We start from the raw sequence: 22020 nt of genomic DNA, 5'->3' as shown, positions 1-22020 counted from the left end.
TCACTGAGCCTCATTTTCAGCATTGACAAAATGGAAATCCCTCAGTTGCAGTGGGGTTGTTGCAAGATTAAATGAGGCTGGGGATACCATGCCACCCAAGGTCGGAGTCCTCATGAAAAGATTTGCTCTTTTTGCTATTATTTAAGGGGGTGAGATGGTGTGGGCTGGTCATGCAGGGACTCTGGCATCCCAGGCTGGCAGGCGCTGGGACAATACTAGGTTAGGAGGGGCTCGGGCGGGGTCGGAGCTGGCCACATGACTGCCTGTGCAGGGATCGGTCAGCAAAGGAAGCAGGAGGCTCAGGCTGGGTCCCAGCAGGATGACTGTCAGTGGCTTATCCAAGTGGGGCTGATTAGCAAGAGCAGGATTCAGGCAGGGCTGGGCTCATGGGGTGGGCGCCGAAGGCAGGACCGAGAGCAGACTGTTCCATATAATGGACACTGAATGGGTCCTTGGGTTTGCAGGACCTCTCAGATATGCTTGCGGCCCTCCAAGAGAGCCAGATGGGTAAGTCCCAGTAGGAGCCCTGTGCCGTCACCGGGTCTGTGCTGCAGCAGAGGGAATGTCTGCCACGGGAAACACGGCAGCCCAGGCGGCAGGGTGCCGGGCTCAGCCTGGGTGTCAGGGAAGCTTCCCAAGGCACCGTGCCTGGCTAGGTCCTAAGGGGTGGGAAGGGGAAGGGCATAGAGGGCCAGGAGTGGTACACAGAGTACCAAAAGTATAGTACACAGAGAAGCAAAATGTAGACACAGCGGCCAGTGAAGAAGTTTGACTTTGGGGAGTATGCATGGGGGAGGGCAGTGTTGGAAGGTGAGGGACCCTGTTCAGTGTTGTTTGTGTTCCAGCCAGTGGGCTGCTGGGCAGGGCAGGGCCCCACTCCCCATGAGGCACTGGGACAGGCCTATCATTTGTCCTGGGTGGTGACAGCCCTCTAACTGGGAGTGCCCAGGTCAGTCCCCACACACACACACCAGGCTGGAGCAGCAGCCTCACCCCTACAGGACAAGGTCTGTCTGGTGCCCATGTTCTGTCCTGCAGAACAGGAAAGGCCTCCATGACCGCAGTCTCTCAGACCTGGGGAAGATGGCAGCAGACATGGGGGTGATTTCAGAGCTCACCGTCATTTCCCTGCTGTCCTGCCAGCTCTGAGGCTCACAGTCCCTCCCCAGTCTAGAAACCTGGCTGCAGGTACTTCTGCTCAAACCAGCTTGGGGACCTTGGACCATGGGCTCCAGGCAGCCATGTTCTAGACCCGTCCTCCCTTCAGCCTGGACGGAGGGGTCCTCAGAGAGCACCTGCTGGCAGACTCGAGCCTGTGGATCGCCTGAGCAGTGGCGGACCCAAGCAGGCAGTGGTGGCGTGTCGCTCTGTGCCATGTGCCCGGAGACGCTTCATTTGGAATCCAAAGAATCCAAATTATTTCCTTCTAAATGAAAATGAGATTTTCCTCCTTATGTCGCTGAGGGCTCGCCTCTGGCTCCATTTAGCAGGAACACTACCATACGGTGACTTCAACCAATAAGATGTTCTTTCTCACATGGAAAAGTGAACTGATCAGGGAAACATAGCAGGATTGCCCTGCCTTGGGGAGGCCTCCTTAGAGATTTGTGGTCATGGATTAGAAGTGAGACTGGCACAGATAACAGGCGTTGGCAAAAGAAAGAGAGGGGACTCGTTTCCCAGACAGGGGGCACCCAAGACTGGCATGGGCAGAAGAAGCAGGAGACAGGAGAGATGGCGGCTGTGGGGGTGCGCTGTGGGCATGGGGTCGGACCTGTGGTTCTGGTCTTGCATCCCTCCCTGAACTGACCCTGCACACGCCCAGGGGCCCCAAATGCTGGTAGGCTAGCTCGCACCTTCCATATGCAAGGATCCCTGTGGTGGGCCTGGCTACATCCCACCAGGATGCTGTCTGAGCACCATGTTGACCTCTCCACATCCAGGTTCATTTCTGCTCCACAGTGGACGTGGCCAGTGAGCCATGACACAGCCACCATAGCCCTCCCTGCTACAGTTTCTCATCTGTACATGTCTGTGAGGGCTCTGTTCAAGAGGTGGTTTCCCCAAAGCCAAGAGTTTCCCTTTAAAACTAAGGATAAAAGTGGGACTTGTTTGTCCCCTGTGACATGGCAGCATCTGCCATGTCGGTACATGAGCCATGGGAATGTAATCTTCCTACCACATCGCCGGTGACCGGTGGCCTGACTGGGGAGGGGATGCCAAGATGCTGAGCTGGACTCGCCTTCACGCTTGCTGGGGTCATGTGGCCCCAGGTGGCCTCCAGTGGCTGTCGGCTTTCCTTCTCCACAGACCAGGCCATCAGCTCGCGACAGACCGGGCCGGCTCCGTGGGCTCTGTGGCAGGCTCCTGCTGTGCGGAGGGCCACCTAGGTAAATCAGAAGGCCGGGCCCTGGTCACAGGAGCGCACATCACAAACCCCAGGGCGTTGTTGGTGGGGGAGCAGGGGGAGGAGTATTAGCATTTAGAGTTGCTGCACCTGTTATGGGTTGAGTTGTGCCCCCCAAAAAGAGATGTTGAAGCTCTAGCCTCCAGTCCCTTAGAACGTGACCTCATTTGGACATAGGGTTGTTGCAGACGTGATTAGTTAAGATGAGGTCCTATTGGAGGAGAGGGCCATCATCCCTCCTCCAATATGACTCCAAAGCCACAATGATATGGAGGCAGGAATGCCAGGGATGGCCAGCAGCTACCAGAAGCGGGGAGAGTGGCTTGGACCAGATTCTGCCTCAGCCTCCAGGAGGAACCAACCCAGCCACCACCTTGAGTTCAGACTTCTGGCCTCCAGAACCAAGAGACAATACAGTTCTGCTGTTGTAAGCCCCCCAGATGGTGGTGATAAGTTATAGCTGCTGAACGAAATGGATACCACGTACTCTGAGCCAGAAACTGGCTGGTAAGCGAGCAGGCCTGGTGATCTGCATCTTAACCCGCTCTTGGGGTCATTTGGACACCCCATGGTTTGAGATCTTCTGCTGAGAAAAATCAAGCATGCCCAAATGGGGCCCCTTCCAGCGGGTTCTGAGCAGGTCACGGGAAACCCTATCTAAAACTGCAAACCTTCCAGCCTTCTGTCTCCCTTGCTGTGGGATAGGGACCTGCAGCTCTGACCCCTCGAGAGCTTAAGCATGCTCCCAAGGGCCTCACCCCTGCATGGTTACTTGGCCTCTGTAAGACCCTCAGCAAGAATGAGCTCTGCAGCAGAGAAAAGCGTCCCTTTCCCCCATGCAATAAGGAAGTCGTCTTCAGCGTGCAGTACCCGGGGAATGCCGACGGGCATCAGCCATCCCAGCTCCAGTAGGAGATTCTCATTCAGTCCATTACCAGGAAGCTGTCTTCTTGGACTGGACCCTGAGACACGGAAGCAGATCTAGTAGGACCGGTGCCCTCAGGAGGCTCACAGGTGGCAGGGGACATGCTGGGGTGCAGATGTACATGGACCACTATTAGGACGCGGAGGACGTGCCCTGGGTCTAACCTCTCTGGACCTCACGTTCTAAACAGCAAAATTAAAATGAGCACTGCCTAATTTTCTAGAAACAAAGTTTATTGCTGGTTTCTGGTCTCAACAGACAGAAGGCTACCAGGCCAGATAGAACGTCTACTTTCAGGGACCAGGCCAGGGACTTGAAACCTTGGCAGCTGAGGCTTGCATTAGCTTGAGAAACACACTGTGAGTTGTGTCCTCCTATTTTTGGCCAAAGAGATGAGTGCAGTTTTTCCAAAAGGTCTTTTCAATAGCCTGTGACAGAGTTTTCCAGAATCAGGAGGCCCTGGTGAGAGAGGAGTTTCAGGAGCTAGATTTTCTGTCCGTATCATCTCATAAAGAAACCAACAGACTTAAAATCACATTAAAGCAACATTTGGAGGCTCTGAGAATGTTATATTTAAAAATTAAATACTGCATTTGTCATACTTAATAATACTATTAATAATAATAAGCAACATCGGTATATGATTCTATGGTTTGAGATACCATTTCTTTAACCTGGATTTCTCAGCCTCAATTCCATTGTCATTTGATGACGACTGACATCTGTGTTTTGATGCAGGGACTGTCCTGTGCATCGTACGATGTTTACCAGCATCTGTGACCTCTACCCATAGACACTGGTAGCCCCTCTGTCATTGCGACGACCCAAACTGACCCCAGACATTGCCCGATGTTTACCCTGGTTAAGAGTCACTGCTTTGATCCTTCCTTTCCACACTTCCCGAGGTGCGTTATTACTAAGATTCCCAGTGTCTGCAGCTCTGAACTAGAATATAAAGGATTTGGGATCTAATCTCCCATCTCCTAGATTCTGGGCTCTTTTTGCTGCATGTGCTTTCATCCAGCTGTTCAACACGTGTTTACTCAGGGTCCAATACAGGGAGACACAGCTGGGAGAAAGCCCCCCTGTTCTTTTTCTTTTCTTTTCTATTCTTTTCTTTTTTTTAAGATATCACAAGTAGGTGGAGATGCATGCAGGGGCAAGGGGGTGGGGAAGTGGGGGGAAGCAGTCTCCTTGCTGAGCAGAGAGCCTGACACAGGGCTCGATCCCAGGACCCTGAGGTCATAACCTGACCCAAAGGCAGAGGCTTTAACCCACTGAGCCACCCAGGCACCCCCAAGCTCCCCTGTTCTCACAGGGATCATAATCAGGTAGCATGAGCTTCAGGACCTGAAGGGAGGGGGTACTTCTGCAAGTGGTATCTTCAGGGCATCTCTCCAGGGCATCCAGGTGGGACAGTGGCTCGCACGGAACGGATGGCCACGAGGGCACACTCTTATTGGGCACCTAGTCTATTCCATGCAGTATGTCAATCCATCCTATGAGCAGGTACTTTTACCCCTCCCCCACCCCGTCATCGGTAAAGAAGGGCAGGTTGAGGGCACGTGGCTAAGAGGTGGCAGGGCTGGGGTTCCATAGAGAGAATCAGGTTCCAGGGCCCAGGCACTAACTCAAAATGCAAAACGGTCCCTTGCCCCATACATTTGATGTTGAACGAGGGATTTCCACGAGCTGCATAGATATTGCCTGTCCGTGAACCCAGGCGTTACAGGTATAAGATGGTACGCATTCACATGACAGCAGTCTGTCCTCCTTACCCATCCTGAGACAGCACAGGAGCATCAAGCCACCACCAGGCTCAGCTGGGGACCAGGGTGGGATGCCTGGACTAAGGCATCAGAAGGATGAACAATCAAAACGTGTTGTGACCTCATCTGCCCAGTTTGCCTCCCCGGAGGACCCCGGCAGTGAGATAGGAACCCTCTGTTGTGGCCTGGAGCCACTGGGGGGAATGGAGGCCAAGAAGCATGAAAGTATGATTCATTTCAAGCTCGGAAAGTGGATGAATGGGGCAGGCCCTGGTCCTGCTGCCCTCAGTGCCTGAGCAGGGGCCCAGCCTCTTTGGCCTTGGGCTCAACATCATACCCTAGGCTGCCTTGGGTATCAGTGATCTTTGACTATACAAAGTTTATGCCATTTGCAGAGTCCTTTGATGTCCCTCTTGTTTCTTCAGCAACCCATGGGGAAGGAAGAAAAGGGTTCTACCTGCATCTTGCAGATTAATCTGCAAAGGAGGGACCTTTGCTGCTGGCACGTCCCCTGGCCCCATTGCTAGAAAGAGGTGAAGGTCAAGGACCCTGCCTTCTGAAACAAGGCCAGCATATTTAGGTTCTCTCCAGTCTTTGAGATTCTGATCATATGGTCCAAATATCATGTATAGGTGAGGATAGACAGGAAAGGGAGCCAACAAACAATTGAGAGCAACTCTATTCTAAACTCTGGAGTAAGGGGAGCACCTTACAGCCATCTGCTCATTCCATTCTCATCACGGTTCTATTCATAGGATTTTTCCTCCCATTTCACAGTTAGGGAAACTGATAAAACCCTAGCTGGGACTATAGTGGCCTCTCTGAATCTCAGAAGGTCTCGAAGCTTTACTGCCCACTGTGGCAGAGGGGAAGAGCCCAGGTGACTGTGTTAGGGAAGGCCAGGATTTCTGGGATCACTGCTCTGCAAGGAAGATGGTGCCTTTCCAAAGCCCAAGGAAATGGCCAGGGAAAATCAGCTCAGTGACCTGGAGCAGCAGGAGGAATTTCAGCCACGGATGAAGATGGCCTCACGGGTGCTTGGATTGCAGAATCCTGATAGTTCCATGAAAACTCGAGAGTTCCATGAAAACTCAAGAGTCAAGGCCCTCTGCCGGTTCCATCAAGGGGGACTAAAGCCTGGTTGAAAAGGGGCTCCTTTGTACACTGTTGGTGGGAATGCAAGCTGGTGCAGCCACTTTGGAAAACAGTGTGGAGGGTCCTCAAGAAATTGAAAATAGAGCTACCCTATGACCTAGTAATTGCACTACTGGGCATTTACTCCAAAGATACAGATGTAGTGAAAAGTAGGGCCATCTGTACCCCAATGTTTATAGCAGCAATGGCCACGATAGCCAAACTGTGGAAAGAGCTGAGATGCCCTTCAGCAGATGAATGGATAAAGAAGATGTGGTCCATATATACAAAGGAATATTACTCAGCCATCAGAAAGGATGAATACCCAGCTTTTGCATCAACATGGATGGGACTGGGGGAGATTATGATCAGTGAACTAAGTCAAGCAGAGAAAGTCAATTATCATATGGCTTCACTTACTTGTGGAGCATAAGGAATAACATGGAGGACTTTAGGAGAAAGAAAGGAAAAGTGAATTGGAGGATATAGGAGGGGGAGATAAACCGTGAGAGACTATGGACTCTGAGAAACAAACTGAGGGTTTTGGGGGGATGGGTTAGCCTAGTGATGGGTATTAAGGAGGGGACATATTGCATGGAACTCTGGGTATAAACAATGAATCTTGGAACACTGCATCAAAAACTGATGACATACCATATGGTGACTAACATAACATAATAAAAAATAATAATAAAAAAAAAGAAAAGGGGCTCCTGATCTTGACATGTTCCTCCCAACCAGTGGAAGACCTAGGAAAATATAGCATGGCAGGTTTCCAGTGGGTTAAGGGGTGACATGTGGTCCCTGACAAATAGCCCTGCATCCATAAGACCCTGTTTGTATTAGGAGTACAATGCTGTCACTGGTCTGCTCAGGCTTAGATTATTTAAAGTCCCATCTTTTTTCCCCTTCAATCAGTTCTCTTTAGTAAGACAGAGGTACCTTATTTTGTATGGGAGTACTTAGAGGCCTTATTAAATCCTTTATGAAATAGGACTGTGTATGAATTTGAAAATTATAAGTAGGATCTAATGGTATGTTTTGAAGTAAATGTTGTTGTTTTAGTCCTGGTCTAATTTTCTCTCCGTTACATCTACAAATATCATTACCAGCCAGTTAAATGAAATAATACTATCACTTTGTGTACATATTGCAAACCTGTTATATGCCATGCATTTACGTTTTATCTAAAATTAATCCTCACCACAACCTTGATTTGTAAATGCGGACATCTAGAGAGAAGTAGTCATTTGCCTGAGGTCAGCAGTCCGTGTTTTATAGACCTGGGGACCCACATAGGTTTCTACTATACTATTCTGGCTCTCCCCTTTAACTTTTTATAAACGTTGAAGCCTTAATTAAAATACCCAAGTGAAGCAAAGGAAGAGCATTGCTTAGAATGTATGTAAAAAAATGGAGTATAAACAGTAAGATGGTCTGAAATAAGTGCTCAAGGGTAATTGGCAACTTCTCTTAGGATCCTTAATGTTGATTTCCTCCACTTAATCCAGCTCTGGCCCTCTCCCAGGCTTCTTATGAAAAAGTCTCAGATTCTCTGCCTGAAATGCCTACTTTGTGGGTTGCACTGTGTCCCTTAAAGGGATATGATGAACTCCTGGACTGCACACCCCCCCATACTGTATTTGAGTAGAGGTCTTTGCAGAAGTGATCAAGTTAAGATGATGTTGAACTGGATGAGAGTGGACCATAAATCCAGCCACTAGGGTCTCAATAAGGAGAGGGACATTGAAGACAGAGGCAAAGACTGGAATGATGCAGCCACAGTCCAGGGTATGGCCGGGATTACTGACAACACCTGGAAGCTGGAAGAGACAAGGAGGGATTTTCCCCCAGAGCTCCACTGACACCTTGAATTGCAGACTTCTGGCTTCCAGAACTTCGAGAAAATAACATTTCACCCAGCAGCTGGTACTTCATCAGGCACCCCTGAGAAACACACACACCTTCCAGGGACTGGTTGAATTTCCACGACTGGCAGCCATGAACCCTGGATTCCTCCCAAATTTTAACCAAAATTTTAAGTATACCTATTAGTCGCAGAAAAGTTATTTGACAAATAGCGCAAAATAAATAAAAATTAGTGATTTCGAAAGGATGGACATTTGACACAAAATAAATGATATTTTAATAAATTTAATAATTATCCACATATGTCTCATTGCATCACCTGAAAAGACTGTGGTCCCGGAAAGTCACAGAGACAGATACCAGCATAAATGGTGATTTCTCTGAACTGTCATGGCTGCAAGGGATGGAGAGAAAAAGCTAATGGCCTAGGTAAAACAGGATTCACTGGGGGGCTCCTGTGGCCACGGGGAGGGCTGGGGTGCATGGGGACTCCAAGGTCACTGGGACCCAGGCCAGGACTCACTCCTTCCTTCTCTTGGCAACTTCTGTTTCTCTGCACTTTGAAGTCCTTTTCTTTTACTGTAAACCAGTTCTTTCCACACAGTGGAAGACACAGTGCGGAGAGTGCCATAGTCTCCCAGCTCTACCACCAAACTCAAGAAAGGAGATGAAAGAGGACGCTGAGGGGAAGTCAAGAAGGGGAAGGTTTTCCAGATCTCAAATTCTAGTATCTCAGGGAATGGCTCTGATTGGCCCAGCTTGGGTCAGGTGATATCTCCTGGACCAATCTGATCTGGCCATCAGAGGAGGACTCTGACAGGTACTGCTTGGTTCAAGCTCTTGCCCTTACCCAATCAATAGAAAGGACCAGGGAGGTGAGGTCTATTAAAGGTGGCAGCTGCTGTCTGAACCCAGAACCACAAAGGCAAGACAATGGCAATGCTCTCCACTGAGGGGAATTGATAGTGTAGGGTTAATTGAGTCCAGGAGAGGAAAAAAGGGGGGGGGGGCGTGACAGATATTGAAGGCTAGAGCAGATTAATAAAGAAAAAGCAGGTGGTCCCACTTGGCTTCCCATCTGACCTCCTCTTCTGGGCAGGTGAAACATGGTAACCATACATGAATGCGGGCAGGGAGGGAAAGGGGACAGACAGGGCTAGCTATCTGCCCAAAGTGGACCCTGAACTCAGGCCCCTAACTGTCAAAGAGTTCATTCTTGTCTGGAGACACAGGGTTTCCCTACGGGAACTCTGCAGCCCTGAACTGCACTGATGCCATTATTCACCAACAGACCAGTGTCTGGACCTCCAGATCCTACACCCAGATCAATTCCCCAATCTCAGGGGCTTACAACAACAAAGGTTTGTTTCTTACTCATGCTGTATGTCTGTGGCAGGTCATGAAGTGGTTGGGGGTTTGCTGCTCCCACATCACCATCATCCTCCTCACTCCAGAACCCAACCTGAAACAGCATTTCTGGAGCATCACAGTGATGGAGGAAAGACACTTTGAGAGGGTCTAGCATCAGCCCTGTTCCAGCCTGTTGGTAGCATTTCTACTTACCCTCCTTGGCCAAAACTGGGAACACAGCCTGCCTAGCCCCAGGAGCCTGGAAGTGAGCTCCTGCCGGGTGCTGGGAAAATGGCAGATCTGACTGGTAAACACCATTAATGACTGCCCATCCACAAGGCTGCCCATGCATGCCTTTCTTGTGCACCCAAATCATTGAGGACCCAGCAAGTCTCCCCTGGAACTCAGCTCAGATACAGATCAGCCTCACCTCTAAATCTAGAGAGAAATCTGCTCATGTAGGCATACAGGAAGAGACATGTGGCTGGGATGGCAGAAAGAGCTAAGTCCTTTCAAGCCTGGGCTTGGGTCTGAAAAGCTGTGTGACCCACCACCAGTTGCTCATCTTTTTGATATCCCTTCTCATCCTCACTAGGGGCATTGTTAATTGTTCTCCAGAAGGTGGACATAGGCATTCAGCAAGAAGCTGTTGGAGAACACACTCAATACCTCTTAGTCCCCATCACTCAGAAACCCGAGACTTCATTCCCTTCCATTTTCCTCCAGCGAGATCTGTTTGCAAAGTGGGGGAGAGAAGGAGAGGATAGTAAGATAATCCGCTACATTTTGCTATGTCACACCCATGGTGTAGCGGGCTCCATCCGAAGACTCCCTCAAATACGTTTGCTTTAGGCAACAGCAGATAAAACAGACAGAATTCTAATGCTTCTGGCCAAAGGATGTTATTGAATTTGTGAGATAAGAGTTGCATACAAGTTGATCTTCCCAGTAAGTGATGAGGTTTGAAAGTAGAACAGCCAGTTATACTGAGTCTTTACTTAAGGAAGAGTCTTGTGTTTCATGGGTCAGAATCCCAGAGGAAATACTCCAAGGAGATGTTAGTTGAAAAGGCCCTCTGCATGTCCCACTGCTCACACACAGGCTAGTGCAGTGGACTAGGGCTTCAAGGAAGCCAGGAAGAGACGGGGAGAGGGATACCATTGGGGGACAGAGCTACATCAGCTAGAATAGTGACCTTCCAGTGTCCCCAGCTGCTCAGGGAGGGCCTGGGGAATAGATGCCCCAACTTGATTCCCCTTGCTCCTCTTGATCTCTGCAGGGATCCCCATTGACTAAGCGAGCTGAAGCCAAGGGCTTGAGAGCTCTGCCCCCCTTTCCCACCAAGTCAGATTACCAGGCACCGAGCAGGGCTGAGTGAAGGTAAGGAACAATGGGAGATGGTCAGCCCAGGGGGCTTCAAAGAACTGAAGAGAGAATTATTCTAGAAAACACAATAAAGGCCAAAGGGGAGCAGCTGTCACAAGCATATTTCTGTTTCATTTCTAAGTAGAAGAGTTCCTGCTCTTCTGAGCTATCTGCCATGCAGAGGGCTGTCTTAGGGGGGTGGGCAGCAATGTTCTGCTAAGAGTGGTCTCCTCTAGGGATGCTAGAGAAGGGATTCTTGCAGCGTACACACAAGTGACTTCAGTAGACACCTCCCAACCCTAACCGGATAACCTTTGCTCAGTTTGGCATGTGTGCTTCCAGAACTTTCCTGTACTTCAACTCTGGTTTTCATGAACCACAGAGAAGCAGTATACATAATAGCTAAGAGCACAGACTCGAGTCAGACTGGCTGGTTTTCAATACTGATCCTTGCTAGCTAGCTTTGTGACCTTGGACCTCACGCTAGCACCTCAGTCTCCTGATCTGCAAAATGGGATGCAAATACTTCCTAGGGTGGTTGTTAGAACAAGTGAGTTAACACATGTTAAGTACCTAAAAGCCTCTGCCACATAAGCAGCCCTACACAAGTGTTTGTTCATATAATTCATTATATACAAAATTATCAAACCATATCCATTAATTGCTGTGTCAAACATTGTTTTGCCTTAATTTTTTTAATACACACACACACACACACACACACACACACAGTAACAACCTATCCCAACTCCCTCAGCTACAAGAGAAAAGGCTCCATGCATGTTAACTCATGTGAATTGTTGCCCACAAGGGCCATGACTCACTAGTTTTGCAAATGGCAATCCAATTTTTGTCCAGCTAGGACACCCTGTTGCTTCATCTAATTACACCTGGCCTTTTCTCCCCCTTGGGGTGTTGACACAGAGCCTGCCAACTTGGAAAACACCCTGCTTAATAAAGGATGGGCATTTATTCCTTATTGACCCACCCATCCTTCTGGCATCTGCCTTTTGTGTACCTGCTGCAGGCTGGTTGCTGGCCTGGGTGCTGAAAACATAACAGACGCCATGCTATGGACCCCTTCCAGTGGATGAGAGACACACTGTGGATGAGAGATGCAGTGGATTGAGAGACCTGGTTCCAGTCTCCAGTTCCATGCCCTGGTCTTCCCTAGCTTAGGGCCCCCTCTGCATCTCGCCACAAATGCTGGGGAGTGGATTCTCTTGTACTAAGCCTGTTGTAGTTCACCCACTTCTGGGTCCTGACCCTCAGCCATCCCGTGTATATCCCATTTCAGCACCCTCCGCTCCTCCAGTTCTTCTGCTCTGACCCCATCCCCAACAAGGATGTGGCCTGAAGAGCCATTTCTGGGGACCTCCTTGCTGGGAGTCACTCATCAGAACTACTGCAGGTAGTTAAGTTTCACTTACTGATCCTCAGTTTCCCCATCCTCAAAAGGGGAATACTCCACACTGGTCATCATCATAAAAATAGTTGCTCTTTGCCTGGGTGGCTCTGTCAGTTAAGCAACTGCCTCTGGCTCAGGTCATGGTCCCAGGGTCCTGGGATCAAGCCCGGGGTGAGGCACTCTGCTCAGCAGGGAATCTGCTTCTCACTCTGTTTGACGCCCCCCACCCCACCTCATGTGCTATCTCTCAAATAAATATATGAATCTTTTAAAAAAAATAGCTGCCCTTTATAAAGTACCTGCTATGGAACAGAGAGTCGGATAGCACACAGTGGTTCATCTTCTCCCATCCGTGTGTTACAGGTGAGGAGAGAGAGGCTTGAAGAAGTCGCGAGTGCCCAGCCATTCGGCCAGTGATGGTGAGGCTGGGCCTCTGACCTAACTCCCAGCCCTGCACTCTCCCACTGCACCACTTTGCCCCTCCATTCATGTTTCTACACCACCAGGAAACTTACATGGGGAGAGCCAGTGGAATGCTAAGGATAGGTGTGAAAGCACTTTATACTGACTGCATTCATGAAAACCAGGCCCTCACATCAGAAGTCAGACCTCACCTATAGAAAGTCCATAGCAGATGGATGTTGGTAGTAAGCAGACTCACTCCATCCTGTGTGTGGGAAGTAGCTTGATTTGAAATGACTTTGATTGCTAATCATTTTATTTTACTCTTCTTAAATGCTATGCCTTTGAAAAAATGCCTCCAGCCAGATTTATTACAAATTTTAATGTGTGTCTTAATAATAACGTGTGTCTTAATAATGTGTTCGCTATCTCAGAATGCTTCCTTCTGGCATCTGATGGTAGAGTTCGGGAGGTTGATGGAACTCATGTCTGTCACTTGGAATCCTGGCCACAAAGCTGACAATTAATTTGATAAGTTGCCTGAGAAAATTAAATGTTCCTGCCATTGCAGAGATAACCAGCCAATTTGCATCAGCAGACTAGTAGGATATGCAAAATCCTTTTTCATTTCTTCCAGAGTTACAGATAACTGAGCTGTGGGCTTGTCACAGAAGTGAGCTCTCAGAGCCACAATCATAATGGTTTCATATCTCTGTCTTGGTTCACAGATTCCTATTTGAACAACATGAGACTTTCTAATTCCTTTAGAGCGTGAAAAAATCATTCCATGCTCTCTTCCCTCCAGGTCAGGATTGAATGGCACAGGAGTCGGTGGAAAGAGCAGGGAACTGGGGGAACGATAGCTCTGGGTTTGAATCCAGCCTCCCAAAGTCATATAGCTAGTAAGTGGTAGACCCAGGGACAGAAAGAGCCTGGCTCTAAGCCTGGGCCCTTAGTTCTATGCCATGCCACTCCCTTCCAGCAGAAGTTTTGTCACAGTGAATGTTCACTGTTTGCTCTGTGTCCTGCTCCACAGTCCCTTCCACTGTGAGCCACAGGCAGTGCTGGTGGAAGGGGAGGGTACTGAATGGGTGGGTGAGTGGGTGGAAGGTGGAAAGACATTGATAAGCTGGGAGGGTGGTAGATGGATGGATGAATGGATGGATGGATGGATGGATGGATGGATGGATGGATGGTGGGTAGAAGGGAAGCTAATGAATAGATGATAGTTGAGGGGTGTATGGGTGGATGGGAAATGGGGCTGAGTGAGGAGATCAACAGATTGGTGTATAGTGAATAGATGAAATGGATAAATGGATGGATAGGTGACTGGGTAGATAAGGAGATAAATGAAGAATAGGTAAGAGGATGGATGGCTGGACAGATGTGTGGATGATGAATGGATGAGGTAGATGGATGGGTGTGTATATGAAAGGTGGGTGGGAGTAAATAGGTAAATGAATGAGGAGTGGATAGATGGACTGGGAGTAGGACATAAGGGTGGACATGTAGAAGTGGGTGTATGGATGAATGGATGGATGGGGTAGATGAATGGGCACACGGGTAAGTAAGTGGATGAACATATGGATAAGTGGGTGGAGAATGGATGGTAAATGATTGGTAGGTGAGTGGGGGCACAGATATAGAGGGAAGTAGGAAGAATGCTGGCTTCGATGCCTCCCAGAACTGGGTTAGAATTTCAGCTCCATAGGCTATAGGTGGATGGATGGAAGTTTAGAGAAAGGTCCTTCTTTCTTCATTCAGCAACCTTGGTTCACACTGAATCTGATGATAGATTGCCAGGAGATGACCCATACCTCATTTAGTTGATGCTTTAGGGTGTAGTACTCATAGTCACATAAAATATGTATGGGACTTTGAAACTGCTAGTTCTACCAAAGTGTCTAAACCATCAGTTCGAGAAAGGATGCTGGTCCATGCTGCCATATTCTGCTCTACTCTCTGTGCCTTACCTCACTCATGTCCCTTCATTTCAAATCCCTGTCCCTCCCTCATGCTACCCCCATTCCATACCAATCCTTAAAGTCCAGCTTAAATGCTGCCTCCTTTTCACTACATCTGTATCTTTGGGGTAAATACCCAGTAGTGCAATTGCAGGGTCATAGGGAAGCTCTATTTTTAATTTCTTGAGGAATCTCCACACTGTTCTCCAAAGTGGCTGCACCAACTTGCATTCCCACCGACAGTGTAAGAGGGTTCCCCTTTCTCCACATCCCCTCCAGCACATGTTGTTTCCTGTCTTGCTAATTTTGGCCATTCTAACTGGTGTAAGGTGATATCTCAATGTGGTTTTAATTTAAATCTCCCTGATGGCTAGTGATGATGAACATCTTTTCATGTGTCTGATAGCCATTTGTATGTCTTCACTGGAGAAGTGTCTGTTAATATCTTCTGCCCATTTTTTGATATGATTATCTGTTTTGTGTATGTTGAGTTTGAGGAGTTCTTTATAGATCCTGGATATCAACCTTTTGTCTGTACTGTCATTTGAAAATATCTTCTCCAATTCCGTGGGTTGCCTCTTTGTTTTTTGACTGTTTCCTTTGCTGTGCAGAAGCTTTTGATTTTAATGAAGTCCCAAAAGTTCATTTTTCCTTTTGTTTCCTTTGCCTTTGGAGACATATCTTGGAAGAAGTTCCTGTGGCTGATGTCGAAGAGGTTACTGCCTATGTTCTCCTCTAGGATTCTGATGGATTCCTGTCTCACGCTGAGGTCTTTTATCCATTTTGAGTTTATCTTTGTGTACGGTGTAAGAGAATGGTCAAGTTTCATTCTTCTACATATAGCTGTCCAATTTTCCCAGCACCATTTATTGAAGAGACTATCTTTTTTCCACTGTATATTTTTTCCTGTTTTGTCGAAGATTATTTGACCGTAGAGTTGAGGGTCCATATCTGGGCTCTCTACTCTGTTCCACTGGTCTATATGTCTGTTTTTATGCCAGTACCATGCTGTCTTGGTGATCACAGCTTTGTAGTAAAGCTTGAAATCAGGTAACGTGATGCCCCCAGTTTTATTTTTGTTTTTCACCATTTCCTTAGTGATTCGGGGTCTCTTCTGGTTCCATACAAATTTCTGGATTATTTGCTCCAGCTCTTTGAAAAATACTGGTGGAATTTTGATCGGAATGGCATTAAAAGTATATATTGCTCTATGCAGTATAGACATTTTAACAGTGTTTATTCTTCTGATCCAAGAGCATGGAATGTTCTTCCATCTTTTAGTGTCTTCTTGAATTTCTTTCATGAGTGTTCTGTAGTTCCTCGAGTACAGATCCTTTACCTCTTTGGTTAGGTTTATTCCCAGGTATCTTATGGTTCTTGGTGCTATAGTAAATGGAATCTATTCTCTAATTTCCCTTTCTGTATTTTCATTATTAGTGTATGAGAAAGCCACTGATTTCTGTACATTGACTTTGTATCCTGCCACATTACTGAATTGCTGTATGAGTTCTAGTAGTTTGGGGGTGGAGTCTTTTGGGTTTTCCATATAAAGCATCATGTCATCTGCAAAGAGAGAGAGTTTGACTTCTTCCTTGCCAATTTGGATACCTTTTATTTCTCTTTGTTGTCTGATTGCTGTTGCTAGGACTTCTAATGCTATGTTGAACAAGAGTGGTGAGAGTGGGCATCCTTGTCGTGTTCCTGATCTCAAGGGGAAGGCTGTGAGCTTTTTCCCATTGAGGATGATATTTGCTGTGGGTCTTTCATAGATAGATTTTATGAAGTTCAGGAATGTTCCCTCTATCCCTATACTTTGAAGCGTTTTAATCAAGAATGGATGCTGGATTTTGTCAAATGCTTTTTCTGCATCAATTGAGAGGACCATGTGGTTCTTCTCTCTTCTCATATTAATTTGTTCTATCACATTGATTGATTTGCGAATGTTGAACCATCCTTGTAGCCCAGGAATGAATCCCACCTGGTCATGGTGGATAATCTTTTTAATGTGCTGTTGGATCCTGTTTGCTAGGATCTGTGGAAAGAACCAAGATGCCCTTCAACAGATGAATGGATAAGGAAGATGTGGTCCATATACACTATGGAGTATTATGCCTCCATCAGAAAGGATGAATACCCAACTTTTGTAGCAACATGGACGGGACTGGAAGAGATTATGCTGAGGGAAATAAGTCAAGCAGAGAGACTCAATTATCATATGGTTTCACTTATTTGTGGAGCATAACAAATAACATGGAGGACAAGGGGAGTTAGAGAGGAGAAAGGAGTTGGGGGAAATTGGAAGGGGAGGTGAACCATGAGAGACTATGGACTCTGAAATTCAATCTGAGAGGTTTGAAGCGGCGGGGCGTGGGTGGTGGGGGGAACCAGCTGGTGGGTATTAGAGAGGGCACGGATTGCACAGAGCATTGGGTGTGGTGCAAAAACAAGGAATACTGTTATGCTGAAAAAAAATAAAAATGAAAAAAAATTAAAAAAAATAAATGCTGCCTCCTGCAGGAAGCCTTTCCTGACCTACTCAAGACTTCCAAATCCATCTCTTCCTCATCTGCTGCACTCTTTATTATGCAACTTTGGAAGCTATATTTTGTGTCAGTAGTAGAGACAGTAATGCCATCTGTGCTATGTTTGAGCATTTCAAAGAAAATCCTAATGGGATTCACCTTTACCTTGTGATACACCCAGAGAATTATATGGCATTACAAATGTGAACCAAATAGGATGTCCTACTTTATAAGTACAGGTGTTTTCCATTTAGTTTCTTAACCATTTAAGTCTTCCCTAGTTATGATCTGATTTTCTTTCCGGAGGTGCCTGGAAGAGTCTCCCAGGGTAGAGGGGAGGACAGAGAAGAGATAAGGGAGAAAGTTTCCCAAGCAGTTCCCAGCCCTGCCCAGGAAGTCCGATCACCCCCACCCCTCACACTAGACTCTCCCTGCCTCCCCTGCTTTGTACTCTGGATCCCAGCTTGCCCTCTGGGAGCTGACCCCTCCTCCACTAAGATGATGAATGTTAACCCTAACCTCCTTTCCCAGGTGTATTAACCTGGACAACCACAAGCCTCGGGGCCAGAGGGACTGCACACCTGGTCCTTGCCCCTGCAGGTGGACAAAGGGTAGGAGGCAGTGGCCACCAAGTTGATGGTCTTCAAAATATTGTGTTGCTGCTGCTACTTCACCATAACCCGAAGGACTCACTCATATCCTGACACTGCTGCAAATACTACACATACACGCACATTCATGCACACAGGTCCTGTGACCCGTCAAGGCCATGGACTGTTGTAGTCACTGGGGGGCATCCGCACTGCCCTGTGTCAGGCATTAGGTCTGCACTCTGTTTGACAGAACCTCCTAACATGAAAAGTAAATTCAGACTGAAACGTGCATCTTTCAGAACAAGGAGAATGGTGGCAATTTTAGTATTTCCAGCCCTGCAGTAGATAATTTACACACATTCTCTGATCCCTTTAGCTTCCTCCAAGTGAATGGTAGAATCCCAGGTTTAGATAGGGAAGCCAAGGTCTGGAATTCAGCAGCTTGACCAACGGTGCCTGAGAAGCAAGTACAGAGAGCTATGTTCTTCCTCCCTAAATGTCTCCATTTTATTTTTTGCCTGCACCATACACGCAGTGACAACTGTGGGATACTGCGTGAACCTGAACTTGCAGGTCACAAGGAGAAGGAGGTTGACATCTTAGATCATGTGGAGGGTGACCAGGAGGCCAGGTATGAAGAAATGCAATCTTTAAAATCATGCTCCCTTAACAGTCTGTCATGGGCCATTTTGTAAGGCTGGACGCTCATCCGTTTGGATATTTATTTGGCAGGTAGTTTGATTGGTGTCTATTGTCCCATTTAGTAAGCTCCATGAGGAAAGAGAAGATGTCTACCTTGTTGGCCAGGATTTCCCCTGCTCCCTGGCAGGATGGCTGGTACATCAGTGGACGTTCAATACATACACATGAATGAATGCTGTGTGGGACTCATCACCTACACTGACACTGTGAGCTTAGGCAAATTACACGCGTGATCTATAGACTTCCCAGGGAGTCATAAGACAGGAATTGTTATCTCCATTTTACAGATGGGGAAACAGAGGCTCTGTATTTAACACAGGAGTGCACCTGACCCAGGCTTGGACCCTAGGCCTGCATGGCTCTAGGGCACCACACTCTAGCCTGGGGAAGGTACGGACCGAGGGCTTCCCAGTTGCCCTGTTTGCACAAATGCACCTCCTGGCCATCCCACTGCCCTCTACTCCACGTCACCATCTCAAGTCTGTGCTGTGTTTGTTTGCAGGCTGAGGAGGCAGCAGGGACAGAGTGGCCAGCTCGTGGACACAGAAGGTCGGGCTGGGAGCCAGACCCAGGGCAAGCTCCAGGACGGACGCAACAACAACATTCTGGCCCACGCCTGCTCCCGTGGCTGCAGCAGCTAAGCCACCACCTGCGGCCGCCTGACGGGACTGCACACATCTCTGTCCTGCCCACTGGAAGCCCCTCTCTGTGCCACAATGGCCCCTGTCTCACCCCTGATGACATCAGATGCAGAGAGACAGCCTTGAACTTGAGCTGAGAAGCCCAGGTTCCTGTCCCAGGTGCCTGACTGATTCTCTGAGTGACTTTGGACAACCTTGCCCTTCCTGTGCCTGTTTTCTGCATCTGCCAAAGGGGTTAAAACAGCTCTTTGTCCCACCTAAAACTACAAGGTTATTGGGAGAAACCAAATGGCTAGCAGACATGGAAAACCTGTGACGTTTCTGAAATTGTTTACACAGGCAAAATACAACCTTGATATCTGAAGTGCACTCCTGTCCTGTAAAGCAATTAGACCATCCCATCTTTACAGTTCGGACCATCATGGCTCGTCACACAGTACTTTTGAAAATGCAACCCAGTGTCAAAATAAATATCTCTGTTCCTGCCCATCCAATGGGTACACCATTTCCAAATCCTGGAGCAAAACCTGACGTGTATTCACTTGCTTCTCTGCCAGGCCAGTCTTTCTGACCCTGGAAGAGGGCATGACCTGCACACCAGCCTGGTCCCCTGGGTCTCGATGCTGCAGGTACACATCTGCCCTTATTCACAGAAGACTGCCTCCCACCTATAATTTCAGCAGCTCCCCACCCCACCCCACACCCTGCACCGGGATGCCCTTCGGAAGGTGAAGTCACTGACCATCAGTTGCTCCTATCAAGTGCCATCAGATTTTCTCCCCATACTGAGTCCTACAACCAAATTTTGAGTCCCCATTCCCCTTCTAGGTGTTTTTCCTGCAAAGGGTGTGAAGTGGTCTCCTCAGCATTGTCTTAAAGAGGGTCCCCAAATGCCATTGATGAGGTGGTCCTGTATTGACAGACAGAGAAGTATGGGTGACTAGAAAGTTCACTCTAGAAGGACAGTAGACTCACACAAGGAACAGATTGCCGAAGGACCTGTGGGGGAGCACTCAGCCTCTGAATGGGGAGAAGCTGTAGCGCCAGGGACAGAGCTCAGATGTAGTCAGGCTCCTCCAGAATCCAGCCCTGCTGTTTACTAACCAGAAGACCTTAGGCAAAACTGCACAATCACTTATGTGTCATTTCCTTGTTTTCAAGCGGTGATGATAAAACCAGCCTTGCAGGGTTGTTGTAGGGCTCAATGGCATCAGGCGCATGGCGCACCCAGCATGCACCGCTCACTGAATGGTAACCACATTTTTTGGGCATCACTGTCATCGTCTGGAGAAACTTTGCTATGTCACTCATTTGGCAGGTCACTTTCTATAGAAATAAGCTTGGTCTTTAGAACCCCTTGAACTTTTCTTCTGGAGTTTTTGAACTCTGTCTATCCCTGTTCAAAGTTCAGATGTGTTTTTATTTTTTCTTAACAACTTCCAGTTTTTACTTTTTACGTCATGAATCAATGCTCGGGGCTGTCGACGTCGTCTCTTGGATATATTAAGAGATGTTTTAATGGATGGTGTGGTTTTATATTTTTATTTTAAAAACAAGAAATGATCATTATTTTCCTCCTTCGAACCAAGCCTATTTCTCAATTATGTTGCCCACGTAAGTCTACTTGTCTTGCACACTTGTCACTCTCTGTCCCCCATCAGCACTGTCCTGTTCCCTCCAGGAAACCACAGGGCTGCTCCTCTCTTCACTGTGACCCGGGCAGCATGTTGGATTTCTTGCCGGGCGGAATTCATGAAGTAGGGGGTAAGAGCTGCAAGCAGCCCGAGAGATGCTGGATTTCCTGGCTGTGTTTAAGTCAGTGTTGTTTCTTGTTCAGAATAAACTATTTCTTGGACATTCCTTCTTATAACTTTGTTCTTATTTGGGGTTGGGTGGGATGGGCAGTGTGCCTCTGAGTCAAAAGGCTCAAATTGAATTAGAAACATAAAGATTGGAGGGGAAGGATCCCAAGTTGGTGATGTGTTTATTTTCATGGGAAGGATCCCAAGTTGGTGATGTGTTTATTTTCCTCACAGAATACAACCAAACTTGGCAATTCAAGGCTCCATCCAACTTGATCACAATTTATATTATTATTATTCATCATAATGATTATTTTACACTAGAAATCTGTGATCTATTCATTAGGGGAAAAACGAGAATTTTTCACCTAGAGGAAAACATTCTTAAAATGTCGAATTCCAGCTCAGACGTTTATACGACACATGTGTGGGTATAACCAGCATTTGCTTTATAACAGACTTCTCCATTTCCTGCCTCCCTGCCTTTGCCCACCCTGTCATCCCTACCTGGGATGCCTTTCAACTCCCATCTTTGCACATCAAAATACATATCTCTTAAGGGTCAGTTCCACCTCTTCCATGATGCCTTCTGGTCTCCTGGCAGCACAAAACCAAGCCAGACATAATCTCGTCCACATCCTTGCTCATGCAGTTTCTATCACTTTCTCTCGGCTCTGGTGGCTGTTAACTGCACAGTGGGGCTACTTTTGCCCATGGATCATCCTCCATGCCTTCAAGCCCTTAAGAGATGGCAGGTCCTCTTCAGGGCTATGTCTGTACCCACCTTCCATATTCCAGTCCCAACACTACCTGGTTCATAAGAGGTAATCAATAATTTTGGAATGAATGAGATAAGAGCGAGCCCAACACAAATTGGGGTGGGCTGTGTGAAGCTTTCTTTTGGCAGCCTCCTCTCTCCAGTCTGGCCCCACTGCCACTTCCTGGGGCTTTTGGCTTTCTAGGTCCCAGTACTGCCCGGCCCCCACCCCCACCCACTGGAGTGCCTAATCCCTGTCCACCCCCTCAGATATATCTCTCCTGAGTTCCAGGTTCCACAAGAGTTTTCCCTTCTCCCTCATTCAAACCCCCATTCCCAGGGTTTGTAACCCAGCCCAGTACTGGTTGAGCAAGCAATCCGATTAGCGAAACCCATTCCCAAGCAAGAAT

General features: G+C 47.7%; 1 protein-coding gene across 6 annotated transcripts in view; it reads left to right on the top strand.

Annotated features, from left to right (window-relative positions):
* Positions 1 to 20911, top strand: part of STK32B (serine/threonine kinase 32B) — a 412641-nt gene extending 391730 nt beyond the window's left edge. For 5 of the 6 annotated variants that reach the window (XM_047718860.1, XM_047718857.1, XM_047718856.1 and 2 more), the window contains one exon: positions 18913 to 20911. In XM_047718860.1, the coding sequence (XP_047574816.1) occupies positions 18913 to 19051 (139 nt within the window). In that variant the 3' untranslated portion in view covers positions 19052 to 20911. Of the gene's footprint in view, positions 1 to 10733; positions 10830 to 18912 lie in introns of those variants that run through there. The other variant, XM_047718859.1, reaches the window with a different exon arrangement.
* Positions 20912 to 22020: the final 1109 nt, after the last annotated feature.

Source organism: Lutra lutra, chromosome 2, assembly GCF_902655055.1.
Source record: "Lutra lutra chromosome 2, mLutLut1.2, whole genome shotgun sequence".
Classification (NCBI taxonomy): Eukaryota; Metazoa; Chordata; class Mammalia; order Carnivora; family Mustelidae; genus Lutra; species Lutra lutra.
Note: the sequence above shows the minus strand (reverse complement) of the source record. Positions and strands in the feature narration are given on the sequence as shown.